At 34.1% G+C, this 18,060-nt stretch overlaps 1 protein-coding gene across 5 annotated transcripts in view; it reads left to right on the top strand.

The window, feature by feature from the left end:
* LOC150104450 (DNA-directed primase/polymerase protein-like) overlaps nt 1-18,060 on the top strand; it is a 369,024-nt gene that overhangs the window by 269,360 nt on the left and 81,604 nt on the right. For 4 of the 5 annotated variants that reach the window (XM_090395149.1, XM_090395148.1, XM_090395147.1 and 1 more), the window contains exon 9: nt 15,107-15,262. The exons of the other annotated variant lie outside the window; for it this stretch is intronic. In XM_090395149.1, coding sequence (XP_090251275.1) covers nt 15,107-15,262 — 156 coding nt within the window. The remainder of the gene's footprint in view (nt 1-15,106; nt 15,263-18,060) is intronic. 5 annotated transcript variants of the gene reach the window in all.

The raw sequence follows: 18,060 nt of genomic DNA, 5'->3' as shown, positions 1-18,060 counted from the left end.
TGACAACAGGATCAACAAAGCTGGTATGGCAGGAAGTCAATTGAATAAATTCATATGGAATAAGAGAGAAATTAGTTGGAACACTAAATTAGCTGTATACAAGACAGTGTTCAAACCATTTTTAACTTATGGATCTGAGAGCTGGGTTAAAAGTAAAACACTTGACCAACGACTAGATACCACAGATATGAGAGTCCTGAGAAAGATTAGGGGTGTGAATAGATGGCATCAATGGCAATATCATATTAATAATGAGGAAATATTAGGAAAGAACTTGACATTGTCAACATCCAGGAATGCTTTAGCAGAGCTAATCTCTGGTGGTATGGCACTTAAACAGAATTGGAAAGATTAGCAAAACAAGTGTTCTTTGCCAGGTTGTTAGGAAAAAGACCCAGAAGAAGACTGAGATATAGGTGGATTGATAATACGGTAAAAAATGCCTTAGAACAGGGGTCGGTGGGCCACATGCAGCCCAAACGTGCATTTTTTGGCATCCCATAAAAGGTTTACCATACGTACATGGCATGTGACCTGTATGTTGAATTATTTAAATAATACATTTTATAATATGAATAAAAATTAAAATAATTTTATACCTATACTTTGTGATATTGTCATGCAACTTGGCGCGATCAACCATGTGAGTCCTCGTGAGTGGGGATAACAAATGCGACTTCAGCTGATGACAACCGAGATTTTGTCGCACTTTTGCAGTCGCGTTCCCTGATCCGTCTTTTAATATAATTCAATAACAACTATTATTTTCAGATATTATTATTATTTGACACCTCCAGGGAGTCCAAAGACTCATCGAGGGAGAGTGTGCCAACAGCATCGAATGATTGACCCCTTCCAACTACTAACTGTGCTCAGACTTACTTAACTGAGCAGAGGATCTATCTAACTGAGTAGCAGAGGCTCTACCAATCGACCAACCTTTGCTGGCAAATATATAGTTGTTAAAAATAATTTCAAAAATATGTTCAAGAAAATGTAAAATTACAGATGAAGTAAGAAAGTTTAATGATGCTGTTATGAAAACATAAGTGTTGATGTTATGAAAGAATATGATATCAGTTGTCAGTACTAGAATCAACAAAGCCAATACAAGGATTTCAACTGTAAATCTTGAAAAAATCAAATTAATAAATTACAAACTTCTTTGATTGCTCAGCAAAACATATTTAAAATTCAAAGTATTCATGATGAATCCGTTGTTCATACTACGCTTGCGGCCCGATTATTAAAAATAAAAGTTGAATGTGGCCCATGAGTCTGACAAGGTTGCCAACCCCTGCCTTAGAAGATAGGAATATAATATCTGACAATGTTGGAGGTTTGACAGGTAATAGATTGATTTGGAGGAAAATTGTAGATAGTGTTGGATCGTACTTCTTCCTTGTATTCGATCCGTCATCTTGTTTTAACTTAGTTTTTAAACAAGTAAATAGTTGCTGGTTGATTACTAATTTTAATATAGAGAAATTTATATTGTTAGACTGTGCCGCTCTATATCTAGATTAGTCTATTGGAATATAGTGGAACCTACCAATAACTAATTTTTTTATAGTAACTTTATTTCTTATACAGGCCCAGTTTATCTCTTAATTTTTAGGCTCCCGCTACGTCCAATAATTTTATGAACGGTGCAATAAACAAGATTCAGGCAAACACAAATTTAAAATTAATAAAACAAAACATTTAATTCAGGGTTAAATAATATACACTTAAGCTCAACTCTGACAAGAAAATAATATAAATATCTTAGCATACAGGTCACAACATCTTATAGATTCAATCTATGATCACTCTGCTGTCAAATTTACAGCTTTCACAACATTGTATTAACTTCTAATAGAGTTCAATATCACAAAATTTCTTATTAACAATTATTACTATTATCACACAGTCAGCAAAGTCTCAATACATTAATGGTGGCAACAACTGCTTCACAAGTATTCACTTTCATACTTCCTACTCTGGCTGATTTCAGCAAAAAACGTTATAGTTAATGTGGGGAATAACAGGAGGAATCACACACATATTTCTGCACTGAAGTAACTTATAAATGGACAGTTCTTACCGGGTAAATCCTTTGGTTATCAATTTCACTATGGGCTCACTTAATAACTGTATTTATTTAGCACACTATGGAAGCACTAATTAGAATAAATCTTCTCAATGATAACTGAACTTTTAATGGTTGCACTTTACAAGTATGGATGTATTTGGATAAAGGAAAATGCTCGCTCCTTCCTTAACACTATTTGATTAATTCGGCACTCTGTTAAAGTTCCATGAAACTAATGGAACATGCAGTAATTCTTTAACTTCTAGAATTATTTTCAGTTGCCTAATACTTTCTGCTAGTTTAATAGCTTAATTATAGCACTAAGATTCTAGTTACAGCAATCCTTTGCATTCCTATTCTGCTACTCCGTATTTTCCTCGTCTGCCTGTGCTATACTTAAATGCTCTTGTGTTCCTGAATGGTCCAGCCTGATAAAGAAAAGAGCCTCGGTTTTCTCCGCTCTTAGCTTATATACCTCCCTTCTGTTTTCCCGCCAAAATGTTTCTCGTGCTCTGTTTATGTCAATTCCTTCTCTCCGTTCAATACTATATCTTGCCATTCACGCACGCACCAGCTATTTCTCGCCCGTTTCCATAGTAACAAAAAAATAAAATAAAAACAGAAGCATTGCATAACATTATACTTTTTACACGCTGGTAATAATAAATAAAAACTAAAATATTATATTTCACATAAGGCATATTAAATTTATATATACAATTTCTCATAATATCAAATTAGGAATAATCAGAATAAATAGAACAATATCTCAATACAAGGTCCTATCATTTCTAACACATATTTTAGATTAATTAATAAGACTTAATAATTAAACTCAAGGCAATTACATGAATAATAATTTATAACAAGAGATTTACATAAAATAATATTTATGATTGTAACCTTTGCCATGGTGGATTACGTTGGATTCTGAAAGGAATATTAATAATCTAAATTTATCTTAATTCATAATCCAACAATAGGAAGTTATTAATGATGTAAATTTTTCCTGTAGTACTATCATATCCTGTACACCCCTTGAGGGTATTATATCAGGAATTTGATGAAGATGATGGAAGTATGAAAGGATCTCGTATTTTGCACAGGCATTAAGAACTAGTTATATGATAAAAGAAGTAGAAAAAATATAACTTTTAGGTATTTAGTCTAATATAACTAAGATTCCAGTTACTGAGCCCACAAAAAGCAACTGGATTTTATAGGTAACTGAAGGTATGTATGTATGCAAGATAATCTGGTTAAGTGTTCCCTCAGCATGAACTGCACCTTCTAATGGATGTGATGACCAAATTGCACTTCTTATTCATGTTCTTTCAACAGGTAGTCTGAATCTTATTCAGGTTTTGCTGGATGCATATATACATCCTGGCTGGTAGGGAGGTTTCATGTTAATTCTAGTTTTTGTTTTTATAATTTCATCTTCTTTTAGTTCTCTTCTTTCTTATCTATTTCCCGTTATTGTTTGAATTTGTGTTTTGCATGTTGTTTTGTGTGTGTGTGTTATGTATTAGTTCTGCCAGTCCTTTGTGTTTTGTATATCCTGTTATTTATTTATTTATTTATGGATAGCAGCTGCACTTCCCCCAAGTTTATTACTCTTTGTGGAGGATTATGTTTTCTTTTCTACACAAATGTTGAATATTTACTAAATCTAAATTAATGACAAATTGATGACAAATTAATGACTAAATTAAACTAATTAATGGGGTGCTTAAGGTTCAAAGCTGTATAACTGAGAGGACAACTCCACATAGCCTTTAAAGGAATGCGGAGAACCGACCAGGGCTTCTGACCTAATGTTCAATCCTCACCTTCTCGTGGTGCACCCTCTTAAGTATCTACCTGGATACTGAATGAACGATGATGGGCTGGCAATTTGGGATTTAGCCGACCAAATTGTATTCTTATTGGTTAAACCAAAATAAAAAATGATGGTACAACATGACAAAATTTCATGCCGGCTGGGGTGTCGCCCGGTTAAACAAGGTCCCTGTTGTTTTCGCCCGATGGAGCTAGCTGAGGAATTAGATAAGTACCAGATCCACATAATAGGGATGATTGAACCAAAAAAGACAAAAACTGGTGAGATCTTTCTGAGCAATAAATACAAAATGTTATATTCAGGCAATGACAATCAAGGAAAAGAAGGAGTAGCCATAGTATTCAACACAAAATACGAGGCTAATCTTCTTGAATGGCAGTGAGTCTCAAGTAGAGTAATGTGGGCAAATATGAGAATGGGGAACTGGACAATGAGACTTATTTGTGCCTATGGTTGCACAGAAGGTTCTACTAAGGTAGAAGTGGAGGAATTTTTTGAGGCTTTAGAAAAAGCAACTGACCAGGCATGCTGTCAGGAATACATATCCATACTTAGACCCCATCTAGACTACTGTGCTCAGATTTGGTCACCTAGGTTTCTTCTTGATGGGGAGGAGGTGGAGAGGATCCAGAGGCGAGTGACCAAGATGATAGCAGGTCTGTGGAATGAACCGTATGAGAACAGGTTGAGGATTTGTGGGTTGCAAAAATTGGTTGATAGGCGGAGGAGGGGAGATATGATTGAGACATTCAAATTACTGAAAGGTTTCTATAAAATTAATTCAGAAGATATTTTTGAGAACAGGGCTGGTTGTGGGAGGACTAGGGGACATCCATGGAAACTGGGCAAAAGTGTGGTTAGTAAAGGTGTTAGAGCTGGGTTCTTTACTTTTAGAGTAGTGAATGAGTGGAATGCGCTCCCTGAGTCTGTAGTGGATGCTGTGACAGTGAATGAGTTTAAGGCGAGGTATGATAGATACTGCATGAATGTCAGATAGTTGTGATGAATATGATTTGGGGCCTCCCTCGATGAGTCTAATGACTCCCTGGAGTTGCCCGTAATAATAGTAATAGTAATAATACTTGAAGTAGAAAAAGCAATCAGAGGCTTGAAATGTGGAAAGGCAGCAGGAGTAGATGATATTCGACCAGAAATGCTGAAGTATGGTGGTATAAGAGTCTTACAGTGGCTCCACTGCATAGTTCAGAAAGCCTGGACAGAGGGACGAATTCCTGATGATTGGAGTAGAGCTCTCGTAGTACCCATATATAAAAAGGGAAATAAAACTGCATGTGAGAATTACAGAGGTATTTCCATACTTAGTGTTCCTGGCAAGATCTATGCAAGTATACTTGAGAAACGGTTTCACTTTACGACAAATAGTCGAGAAAGCATGGGAATAACAAAGATCTGTATTTAAGTCTTGTCGATTTGGAAAAGGCATATGACAAGGTGCCAAGAGAGAAGCTATTCAATACACTGCAGTTATATGATGTAAATGGGGGCATTATATCAAGCAATACTTAGTCTTTGAGTTGTAAGTCAGCAGTTACAATTGAATGAAGTACAGGAAGATGGTTTAATGTTAAATCTGGTGTGAGACAAGGATGAACATTATCCCCTCTGTTATTAATTATCTATATGGATCACATTATGAAGGAAAGTGGTATTAAACATGATATCAAAATTGGAGATGTTAATGTCAGCTCTTTGCTTTATGAGGATGATGTTATACTTCTAAATAAATCCGCTACAAGTCTGCGAGATTCTCTGACTAAATTGAATAGCTGTTGTAATAGATATGGTATGAAGGTCAGCAATAAAAAGACAAAGACAATGAAAATAGGCAGAATCATTGAAAATGTCAACTGTGTTGTGAATGGAGAACCAGTCAAGTGGTATTAAACATGATATCAAATTCATTTCAGCTATTTAGGCACGATTTTTACTGAAGATGGTAAATTAAGTATAGAAATAGACAACAGAATCAGCAAAGCTGGTATCGTGGGAAGTCAATTGAATAAATTCATATGGAATAAGAGAGAAATTAGTCGGAACACTAAATTAGCTGTATATAAGACAGTGTTCAAACCAGTTTTAACTTATGGATCTGAGAGCTGGGTCAGAAGTAAAACACTTGACCAAAGACTAGAGACCACAGATATGAGAGTCCTGAGAAAGATTATAGGCATGAACAGATGGCATCAATTTCAATATGATATTAAAAATGAGGATATTAGGAAAGAACTTGAGATTGTCAGCATCCAGGAATGCGTTAGTAGAGCTAATCTCAGGTGGTATGGTCACTTAAACAGAATGGGCGAGGAAAGATTAGCAAAACAGGTGTTCTCTGCCAGGTTGGCAGTAAAATGACCCAGAGGAAGTCCAAGATATAGGTGGATTGATACGGTACAAAGTGCCTTAGACGATAGAAATATAAGATCTGATAATGTTGGAGTCTTGACAAGTAACAGACTGATTTGGAGGAAAATTGTAGATAGGAAATTAATAATGATGTAATTTTTTTCATGTAGTACTATCATATCCTGTACACCCCTTGAGGGTACATGGCAGGAATTTGATGATGATGATGATGAAATTAATGACAACTGCTGTTATAAATTTGATATAAAAATCAGCAATAAAAAGGCAGACTATTGAAATAGGGGAACAACACTGGAAACATCAACTGCATCTCCTGAAAGAGAACCAATATAACAAGTAAATCATTTCAGCTGTTTAGCGAAGATGTTTTCTTCTTCAAGTGTTATTCCCTAGAAGGAGGTTGGCAACCATGTTACGGAACTTTTTTTCTTTCTTTTGCTGCTCTGGAACGTCTTCAAACCACATTCTCCTGGGTCTACCGCTCCCTCTTTTTCCATCCAGTTTCACCTCTAATATTAATTTCTGAATGCTTTCTTGGCTTCCTAGATAATAATTTAAAAATAATAAATACATTTTACAAACAAAAAAATATATATGAACACATATGGTGTGCAACAGGACAAAAATCAATAATAGACTACTTTATAGCAAATGAAAAAGCAGCAAACCTCTTCCTAGATGTTAAAGTCTAATATTAATTTCTGAATTCCTTCTTGTCTTGATCGTTGTCCAAAATATTTAAGTTTTCACTCTTTAATTATTTTCAGTAATGTTCTTTTCATTTTTGCTTTCTTTAAAACATCTTCGTTTTTCATTTTCTCTGTCAATGGTATTTTCAACATTCTTCTGATGGTCCACATTTCAAAAGCTCATTTTTTTCTCTTCTTCTTTATTTAGAGTCCAAGTTTCACTGTTGTAGAGAAGGCTTGACCAGATATAGCATTTTATTTATCTTTTTCTTGTGTCTATATTAATGTCTCTGGATGTTAGAACAGTTTTTCATATCGATAAAGGCTTTTCCTGCTATCTCTATTCTTTTTATTTCTTTAAGTGAATTTCCTTTGTCTGTAAACATTTGTCCCAAATATATAAAAGACTGGACCTGTTCAATTTTCTTTTTGTTAACAGTTATGTTTAGTTTCTTATTTATTGATTCTTTTGATATAATCATGCACTTTGTTTTCTTTAGGTTAATAATTAATCCCATTTCTAAGCTTCTGTTCTAAATTTCTGTGACTAAGTTTTGAATATCATATTCAGATTCAGCTATAAAGACTGTGTCATCTGCATACCTGAAGTTGTTGAAATTCCTACCCCCGACTTTTACACCCTTCAGTTCTGAAATATTTTTAAAACTTGCTCAATATATATTGTACAGTAAGAGTGATAAGACACATCCTTGTCTTACTCCTTTTTTGATTGCAAAGTTGTCAGAGTGTGCATTTTTATATTTTATTGACTCCATTTGATTCCAGTATATATTTATAATTATACGTAGATCTTTTCCTTTTAACCCGTTATTCTGTAGGATATGTAGTAATTTCTTGTGATCTATTGAATCAAATGCTTTGGTGTAATCAATAAAACAAAGATATATGCTTTTCTGAAAGTTTATTTTTCACTTGGTTAGAGTATAATAAATTTAGTTTAATCCTTTATCCAAGTGTGAGCAAACAAAGTTTGCGCCTGAAAGTATCTTCATGACTGGAGTAAGGTGGTACAACAGGTGGTTCTGCCTGGTATCTCCACTTGGGCCTGGCTCCCACTGAAGAGACCTCAGTAAAGGTCGAAACTAGTCTGGGTTGTGGCCCTTCCCTTAATGCATAACATTATACATATCCGCAAGGAGATGTGTTTTGTATTATGGGAGATACTGAGATAGGAGTATTGGTAGCTTGCTCCACCTTTGCAATGAGTTGTCCTGGTGTTGTACCACCTTACCCCAGTCCTGAAGATACTTTCAGGTGCAAACTTTGTTTGCTCACATTTGGATAAAGGATTAAACTAAATTTATTATATGCTTTTCTGGTTATCAAGGCTTCTTTCACATAACATTTTCAAATTGAAAATTCCTTCTCTTGTACCTTTGTCTTTTTGAAAACCTGATTGAGTGTCTTCTATTTCTACTGACAAAGTGCCTTTTATTCTTTCTAGGATTATTCTCAGTAGTAATTTTGTAACGTGGCTTGTTAACTTATTAGTCTATATTCTGAACATTCAAAAGTTCTTGGAATTTTGGGAATAGTGACAAAGATAGATTTCCTTACTTTTAGGCTTGCACGGTGATCCGAATGCATTTTTGGAAATTATGGAGACAACTACCGTGTTTGAATAACAACTTTAGTTTACTATTACTAAAATTTTACAATTCGACGTTTCGACCTTTATGTCAAGGTCATCTTCTGGAGCGTACAAATATACACAGGAAACAAGCTATACTACAATCATACTGGTTCGTTAAAGACACTGACTAACCGCTACCACAATTGTTGGCCTGACCTCTGGTGGGAAAAAAAAAATACATACATACATGCGAATTCATATCACCACCCAGCACAAAAATATGGAGTCATAAACACCCTTAAAAACAGAGCCACAACTATTTGCTCTAACCAGCAGGCCCTAAAACAAGAACTAAAAATCATTAGTGACACATTCATAAACAATGGCTATAACAAAAATACTGTCAATAAAATACTCTATAAAACCACAACAAAAACGAATCTAGACTACAGTAAAACCATAGCCATCCCATACATTAAAGGGTTATCAGAAAAAATCAACAGAATCCTACAACATTATAACCTTAATGCCACCTTTAAACCACCCACTAAACTTAAAACCATATTCAGCTCCTCTAAGGACCCTCTCCTCCCATTAGCACATCCTGGAGTCTATTGCATCCGCTGCACCTGTAACTTACCGTACATTGGTGAAACAGGACGGACAATCCCTATACGCAAAAAAGGACACATTAAATATAACCATTATGGTGAAGCAGGCCTCTCAGACCACGCACTCAACACCTTACACCAAATCAACTGGAAAAGCACCTGCTCCTTACACCGTACAAAAACATGGTACGAAAGAAAATTTAAAGAATCCTGCGAAATCCTGATAAACCACCCAAATATCAACAATAAAGATGGTATGAAAATTCCAAGGATCTGGATGGCACACATTCAGCCAACCTAATTTGAAAGATTCAACACAAGTCAGAACTCTAGCCAATCTGCTATTATTAGAAACCATTCCACTCCAACTGGCCGGAATGATGTTAATAAAATGTTAATATATGTATATAGTAGACAACACAAATAATAGGACTTTAGCGCTGATGTACAAATTTTTTTTTTTTTTTTTTTCTCCCACCAGAGGTCAGGCCAACAATTGTGGTAGCGGTTAGTCAGTGTCTTTAACGAACCAGTATGATTGTAGTATAGCTTGTTTCCTGTGTATATTTGTACGCTCCAGAAGATGACCTTGACATAAAGGTCGAAACGTCGAATTGTAAAATTTTAGTAATAGTAAACTAAAGTTGTTATTCAAACACGGTAGTTGTCTCCATAATTTCCAAAAATGCATAGATTTCCTTACATCATCAGGGATATATCCTGTACCATAGATGTTATTAAAAATAACCTTTAGGTCAATAAGTGTGTTTTCATTTACTTTCTTTAGCAATTAGATAAGGATCTGATCTGATACTGGTATTTTAATTGTTTTCATTTGACTTAGAGCGTATTTTATTTCTTCATATGTAATTGGTTCACCATCCATATTTTGTATATCTGGTGCGTCTGTGCAATCATAATCACAATTCTTTCCATCTTCTATGATATTAATCACAATTCTTTCCATCTTGTCTCTCTAGTAGCATTTTTCCATTTTTATGTTTTATACAAGGATTATGGTTGAAATTTTTCTTTTTATTTGTCAGAGCTTGGATTGACTTATGCATTTCTTTACATTTTTCATTTAGCCACTTGTCTTTAGCCTTCCTGCATTCATTTTTTTATAATTTTACTGAGTATTCTATACTGTTGTGTGTGTACTTTTCTTTTTTTTGTCTTTCATTCATAAGTTCTAGTATTGATTCAGTCAGGTAGGGTTTTTTCTTACTGTATTTAATTTTTAGTCTAATTTATTAATTTTATTAATTTAATATTTAAATTAATTGTTTTTAATTTTAAGCTGAGCATGTGCAAACTCATGGCTATGTCTAGATTGGGAATCAGTGGTTGGAGAGGTGTGAGTAGGAGGCAACCATGAGTTAATATTCATATACCACACTGGAACTAGAGCCTCTGCAGCTCAGTCAGTATAGACAAAGGCCTTTGGTCGAAAAGACCTGGGTTTGATTCCTATCAGTGACATGAGGAACCTTTAGCTGTTATCTTTCGACGCAAGGTGAGTTAGCCAGTCTCGTACGGAGGTAGAGGTTTTTTTCACCCGGAAACTCGGGTTTTTTTGTCCCTCAGAACAGGCAAATCGGCCCCGTGAGCACACACGGATTACAGTCATGAATATGTCCTAGCCATATACTGGTCCTGAGCTGGGATAAAATTGAGGGGGGGCGTTGGGGAAAGTAATGGTAAGTACCCTGTAAAAATCACACCAGGAGTATTTTGTGGGCAATGCCTACAAAGTAACCTACGGTTGGAAACGACTGAAAGGGAAGATCAGATCAGATTTAATTTTTGGAATAACTTCATTAGCTGTTTTATATGTTGCACTTCTAAAATTTGACCACCTGTTTTCAATTTCCTCTGTGTTACAAAGTATATTGTCTTCTGTTTTATATCCTACATGATCTAATTTTTTCCTAATTTCTGAGTTAAACACCATTATATTGTCAGGTATATTCAGAGCTGTTAAGTCAAGTCTTTCAGTACAATTTTTTAGAAATGTTTTATAGTTTAATTTATAAAGTAGACACAACAGGGTTATGGTCTAAACCTATATCAGCACCTGGGTATGGTTTTATGTTGGTTATATTATTTTTGTATCTATTATTTATCATTATGAAATCTATTTGGTTTTAGAGTTATCTGAGTTTGTCCAAGTATATAGTCTACAATTTGGATGTTGAAAGAATGTATTAATTATGCATAAGTTGTTTTGAATGCAGAATTGTATAAATCTCTCACCTCTTTCATTTCTTTCGCCTAATCCAAATTTTCCAACAACTGGATTTTCTTCCCCTTCTCCAACCTTTGCATTCAAGTCACCCATCACTAAGAGTATCTCATTTGATTTTACATATTCTATAGATTTTTGTTAAGTTGTTATAAAAATCTTCTCATTGTGAGTCATCGTAGGAGCATAAACGTAGATAATTATGATGTTAAAAGGCTTTGCAGCTGATTTAATAAGTATTATTCTTTCATTTATGGGCCGCAGCCTTATTACACATTTAAAGATCTTTCTTAATCATGAAACCCACTCCACATTCATGCTTCTTTCCACCAGAATATACAAATGTAAAGCCATCTTTTTCTAGTTTTGCCATCTTGTTTCACTAATTCCCATCACATCAACTTTAAATCTTTTCATTTCCTATATAAGGTTGTCAAAATTCCCTAGTTTATATAATGTTCTCACATTCCAAGTTCCAGTTTTCAGGACTCTGTTTCTTGTTTTCAGATGAGGAATATCAGATGCCGACCTTCCTTTCAGATTTAAGTTAACATCATGATGGGGTGCATTTGTAGCGATCATTTTATTCACAGTTTCAGTGTGTTCTCTGTTGTAACTATTTACAGCTTGGGACATTGCAGAGGTTCCAACTTCCAAAGCATAGATTGTAAGATATTTCCATTTCTCCATGGTCGACTAGAGGATGGTAATGTGGTGAGCACTCGATCTCTTCCACGCCTGCAATGGCCAAGCTAACTTGGCTCACTCTGCCAGCTGTTGATCTGTATTCAGATTCTTCCACCACTGATGAAAGAGCAAATGTCATTACAGTCCTAACATCTTCGCCAGAGTCCCTTTAGTCAGCCATTTTTCAAGGTTCTCTGTAAGTCTTCACATCTACCATATTGCCCCGATGCACACAAAGTCCCCACCATGCTTTACCTTACAAAGCAATCCTCTACTTTATGCTGCTTTCACCCTCCCCGACGTGGATGTGGGGTTGGGCTTTGTAGGGTTTAGTGAAGATGACAAACTAAATATTTAAGTAGAGAACAGAATTAGCAAAGCTGGTATGGTAGGGAATCAAGTGAATAAATTTATATGGAGTAAGAAAGAAATTACTCAAGGCACCAGATTGGGTATATACATAGCCAATTAAATAGTGTTTAAACCAGTTATAACTTATCGATCTGAAAGCTGGGTTAGAAATAAAGCACTTGATCACAGACTGGAGACCACAACTATGAGAGTTTGAGAAATATTAGGAGGAGTGAATAGATAGCATCAATAACAGTATCGTATTAAAAATGAGGATATTAGGAAGGAACTAGATGTTGCTAGCATTCAGGACTGTGTGGGTGGAGTTAATCTCAGGCAGTACAGTTGTTTAAACAGAATGGGAGAAATTAGGTTAGAAACAGGTATTTGAAGGCAGGAAAAGGATCCAGGAGAATACCAAGATCTAGGTTGATTTTTACAGTAAGAAGTGTTGTAAGAGACCAAAATGTAAGATTCAACAACATTAGTGGCCTGACAGATTAATTTGGAGGAAAATTATATGTGATGTTGAGATGACATCATAAATTGGATTTTAAATCACATGTGCCTGAGACAAAGCCAGTTATGACTTCCAAGCAAAAGTATGAGCTAGAGTATGATGGTGGTGTAAGCAAAAATTGTTGTGGGGTCAGGAAGACTGGAAAAAGAAAATTTTTAGTTGTGAAAGTTTGTTTTGTGTGTCTCTCATGGTCATCAAAGGAAATGTGTTTGGCATCTTAAGCAAGAAGCATTTGATAAAGAATGCATGAAACGTTCGGTGAAATTTGCAACCTTTGTCATGGCATGGGCTTGTATGACTGCAGAAGGGTTCAGGTATTGTGTGTATATTGTGTATGAAAGATTCAATTCCAAAGTGTACCAAGAAATTCTTGAACCATTTTATGTTATTAGCATTGGAAGATATATGTGATGGTGATTTCCTTTTTCAGCAAGATTCAGCTTTTTGTCACATTTCCAAGACTCCTACTAGATAGCCAAAAGAAAGGCAAATCATTGTAATTCCTTGGCTGGAAAACTCACCAGATTTAAATGCCATTGAGAATTTGTGGAGAATTATGAAGAAACATCTTTAAGAAGTTATCCCAAGAGACAAAAATTAACTTGTTACTAGTCTGCAGACCACGTGGGCATGTTTTGATTAAAATAAAAACAAGACTGTGAACCGCTAGTAAATAACATGCCCAACCGTTTATGAATGGTTATAAAAGCTAAGAGTGATGCAGCAAAGTGCTAATTATCATGTTGTTTTCCTTTGACTGTAATTTTTGTGTATTTATTTTTTGCATTATTCTAATATTTTGAAACATATTGGGAATTATTCTAATTTTGTGAATGTTTTCAAATAACAGTTTTCTTATGATTTATATTACATTTTTATGTGTTTACATAGTTATATAATCTACAGAGTATGTAGATTTAGATGATGCTAATTCATATTTGGTAATAATCATTTTCTATCCAATAAATTAGAATTGCAAATCATTCAACACATTTTCTTTGATTATTCTAATTTTTTGATTCAGAGGTGTATAAGATTATATTTGCATTATTACTAGCATCCTATTCACAATTTTCTAACAAATTAATCTGTTAAACGTGTGGACAGACTTATGTGTTCGTCGAACATGTTGTTTATATTTTTACGGTATATATTAGAACACAGAAACTAAGTAAATAATTTTTTTTTGTAGGACTCTAGACTTATGTGATAGTGTTTTTTTTTTTTTTTTTTCAGATAGAGGGCACCAAAAAATCAAGACTCTAGTCTTTGTGTTGCTGCTACAATTTTGTTTAACCAGTCTGCTGATTACACCATGTTGTCATAGTCTCGCGTATTGTAACAAACTGTGTTTTTGTGCTCTGAAGATGCTGGTTATAACACCAGCGAAATATCAGCAATAAGTTAATAAATTAATTATTTACTTAGTTTCTGTGTTCTAATATATACCGTAAAAAAAATAAACAACAAACTAATCTGTTATTTGTCAGGTCTTCAGTAATATCAAATGGGATCCTAAGGTGCTGTTAACTGAATCAATCATAAATGGGATACACCTTTAGCATATTCTTTATATGGACTTTTTTCAATCAAAGGTGGTTAGCCGATCTCAATACGGAGGTAGCAGGGTTTTTTCTCCTGGAAACTTGGGGTTTTTCATCCTGCATACAGACAAATCGGCCCTCCAGAACACACGCAATTTACAGACAAAAAATAGTAGCTGTGGTCGTGGTGGTAGGCAGTAGATGGTGCTGATGTTGATGATTGGTAGTAGAGGTTCGGTGTAGTATGAAAACAGAGAGTTGTACAATATGTGTCCTCCCGTGATGAGTCGTCAGACTCCTTGGAGGTATCATGAATAATAATAATAATACTATAATACTGTGTGAATTACAGAAATGAAAATTACAAAAAAGTACCTCCCATTATGAGATTAGCAGTTTTCTCACTAAAAAATGTTTTCACTCAAACGAACAAAATGTCAACCTGAACATTATTTATTTGTTTATAAGTGCTTAATGCCTTTTATTTATGATTGCTCATTTCTTGTATTTATGAATTACTTATTTCTTTTATTTATAAATTCTTATTTAATCTCTTTAAAAAGGGAGATTTGTATTTAGTATTTTTTCAAAACATAAACAAATGCTGGAGAGCAAAGGAAAAGGAGAAATACTGGATGCTCGATGGCCTGTTGTTAGTGACCTTAAGAAACTTATTGTGAAAAATAAAGATGGAAAAGAAACGACATTGTGTGATTTAGGTTAGTTATTTTTTAAATATATTTTTTACAAATAAGCTTTTCAAAAGTTATCACCATTTTGATAAGAAAGTGGTGGTTCCTATTCATTTTTAGATACATATTGCAAATGCTTAAGCATCTGTAAGCCATTTTATCTATCTGTCTGTCTGTGTGTAATAGGCTTAGCAAAAATATTCTGCATTTGATATGTATATAATCATTTCATCCATTTTTAAGTACTTTTAGTCCATCATATATATAAGATATTCTAAGGCTGAATGGATTTTATTTACATTTGGTATTTGAAATTCTTATAAAAATTTGTTGATCCATTTCAGGTTTTATTTCAATAGACAAAATGAGTTGAGATTATATACTACACTACTTCTGCTCTGATTGAATGAAATTTATAAAATTAGAAAAAAGTTTAGAATGTGTGGAAGATTCAGCTAGTTTTATTAGCAAAATGATTTGAACTTATATGCTTAAGGGTGGATATCAGGAGGTTATTGAGGAGAGTGAAAGATAACAGTATAGTGGGAAAGGTTATCAGTGTGTTGCTGAGATATGGCAACAATGACCTTGGGAGAGAATCATGAATGAGGTATGCTGGGAGAGTAGTGTGAGAAGGGAGTGCAGTTTGTAGGTGTGTGTTGTACGTTTGGGGGAAGAATGGAATTGTATAGAAACGATAGAGTTCACTTGAATGGCTTTGAAATGAACTGGAGAAACTGTTGCTAGAAGGAAGTGCAATGTATGATGGAAGTAAGATCTGAAGTGAAAAGTCAGGAGAGTGGATCAGAGAGGACTGAAGAGCATTTATTTGCAATGCAAAAAGAACAGGGAAGTGGGGGGGAGAAGCCACGGCATGGGGAGTGTGTTAAATTCTGAATGAAGAGAATTATAAATTAATAATACTTCATTCAGGATTTAACATAATCTGTCATTCCCTGAGCTAAGTTTACTCATCAGATAAATAGTGAATTAATTACTTGCTGTTGTGTATTCCATAGGTGTATAAGCGAATTTCCTTTAGAATATTGAACAGGATAGAATTATAGCTTGAATACATTATATGTCATTATATATAATGTATAGTGATAGTGAATAGCCACCTGTAAAATACATACCTTTTGACACACTTGTTGGATTTTTATGAAAGCACCACCACCACATTAAAGTTGTTGAGAATGCTGCATTGTGATAGTTTTTTTTACAATATCTTTGAAATTATGCTTTGTGTGCTGTTGAAAATCAACTCTGATAAATATTTAATATTGTATATAAATGTTCATAAGAATAGTTAATGAAAACAACAGTTTTCATTATTAAGCTAGTTATGATCCTAATTTTTTTTTTTTTGCTATAATTACAGTTTCATTGGCAAAATTTTGAAAGTTTTGGAATCCATATAATATAATTTACATGAAAGATTCCTCTTTCATTTGATATTTAGATCTCTAGGCAGTATCATATTTCTTTTTTTGTGTTGACTTACAGCCTTCAGCATTTCTGGTACTAACACACAATACTCATAATCTCAACATCTTCCAAAATCTTACTCTCCATTTCCATTGTACACAAGATTTTTCATACTGTTGTTAATAAATAAATCTATATTTATTATATAGATTTATAATCTATAAATTTATAATGCTATATAAATCAAATTTTTTCAACCTTCTATTCTCATTTATGGAGTGGGGCAATAAAAACTTCCCTAAAAGTGTTTCCTGTCATCTGGTTAATAAATGATCCATCTCATTTGTTCATGCCAGTTGCTTTCTCATAAATGTTTCTTCCATTTGTGTAGGCATTTTTAGGGATGTTGTTCTGCTGAACCAGTTTATATGATTTCTCCAATTTCCTCTAAGCCTCTAGAGCAGCATTTCTCAACCTTTTTGCCCTTGTGGAACCCTAGAAATAGTATTCATGTTGTAGGGAACCCGTACATAATAATTATTATATATCATTGTTAGTATCTTTGTTTATTATTTATGAATTTAAAGATCATGAGGAAAACAAATAATAAGTGCTATAATAACTTTATCGTTTATTTGTAATTTTCAAAATAATAAGATAAATCAAAGTAAAATGTCATATAAACAAAAATATGTGCCAAAGAATTGTTATTTTTGAAACAGATATGAATAATAAAGTTTAATTTCTAATGTGAAACCTGTGCTTGTCTTTTGGTACACAAATACTTAATTCGGGGTCAGATTTTAGATAAACAAACATGGATTTCATCTTCACCAGAAAGGAGACGATTTCTGTATTTTCTCTTAATACTTGTCAAACAAGAAAAAGCTTGCTTACACATGTAAGATGTTGAAAACTGCAGCAATATATTTATTGCTTTCCTATGAATAGTAGGATACTCTTCTTTAACAGAAATCCAGAACTTGTCCAGGGATAGGCAGTAAATCTCATCTTGAATGTACGATCAGATTGCATCCCACAAAATTCTTCTTCTTCTCTTAAAGTCAAGTTCTCAGGATGAGTAGAAAATTCAGAGTATGGATCTCTTGCCGAATCATACATTTGTGTTTGATTTTTATCATCAGTTCTTCCAGGTGGGTTACAATAAGACTTGAAATTTGATGATATCCTTCTTTACTTTTAAGCCCCACCAGTAATTGAAACATATCAAGATTCCCTTTTGCTACATGATTTTTCCAAAGATTCAGCCTTCTTTTAAATCCAAGAATCTTGTCACTTGAAGTTAATATATTTTCTCCAGGGTCCTGCAGTGACTTGATTAGCATATTAATGTAATGAAAAATGTCGGCTAAATAGGCTAGCATCTGCATCCACTT

Source organism: Typopeltis vanoorti, chromosome 7, assembly GCF_054136105.1.
Source record: "Typopeltis vanoorti isolate ZY-2024b chromosome 7, IOZ_Tvanoo_1.0, whole genome shotgun sequence".
In the NCBI taxonomy this organism is placed as follows: Eukaryota; Metazoa; Arthropoda; class Arachnida; order Uropygi; family Thelyphonidae; genus Typopeltis; species Typopeltis vanoorti.
The sequence above is the reverse complement of the archived record's forward strand: the minus strand, read 5'-3'. Positions and strand labels throughout refer to the sequence as shown.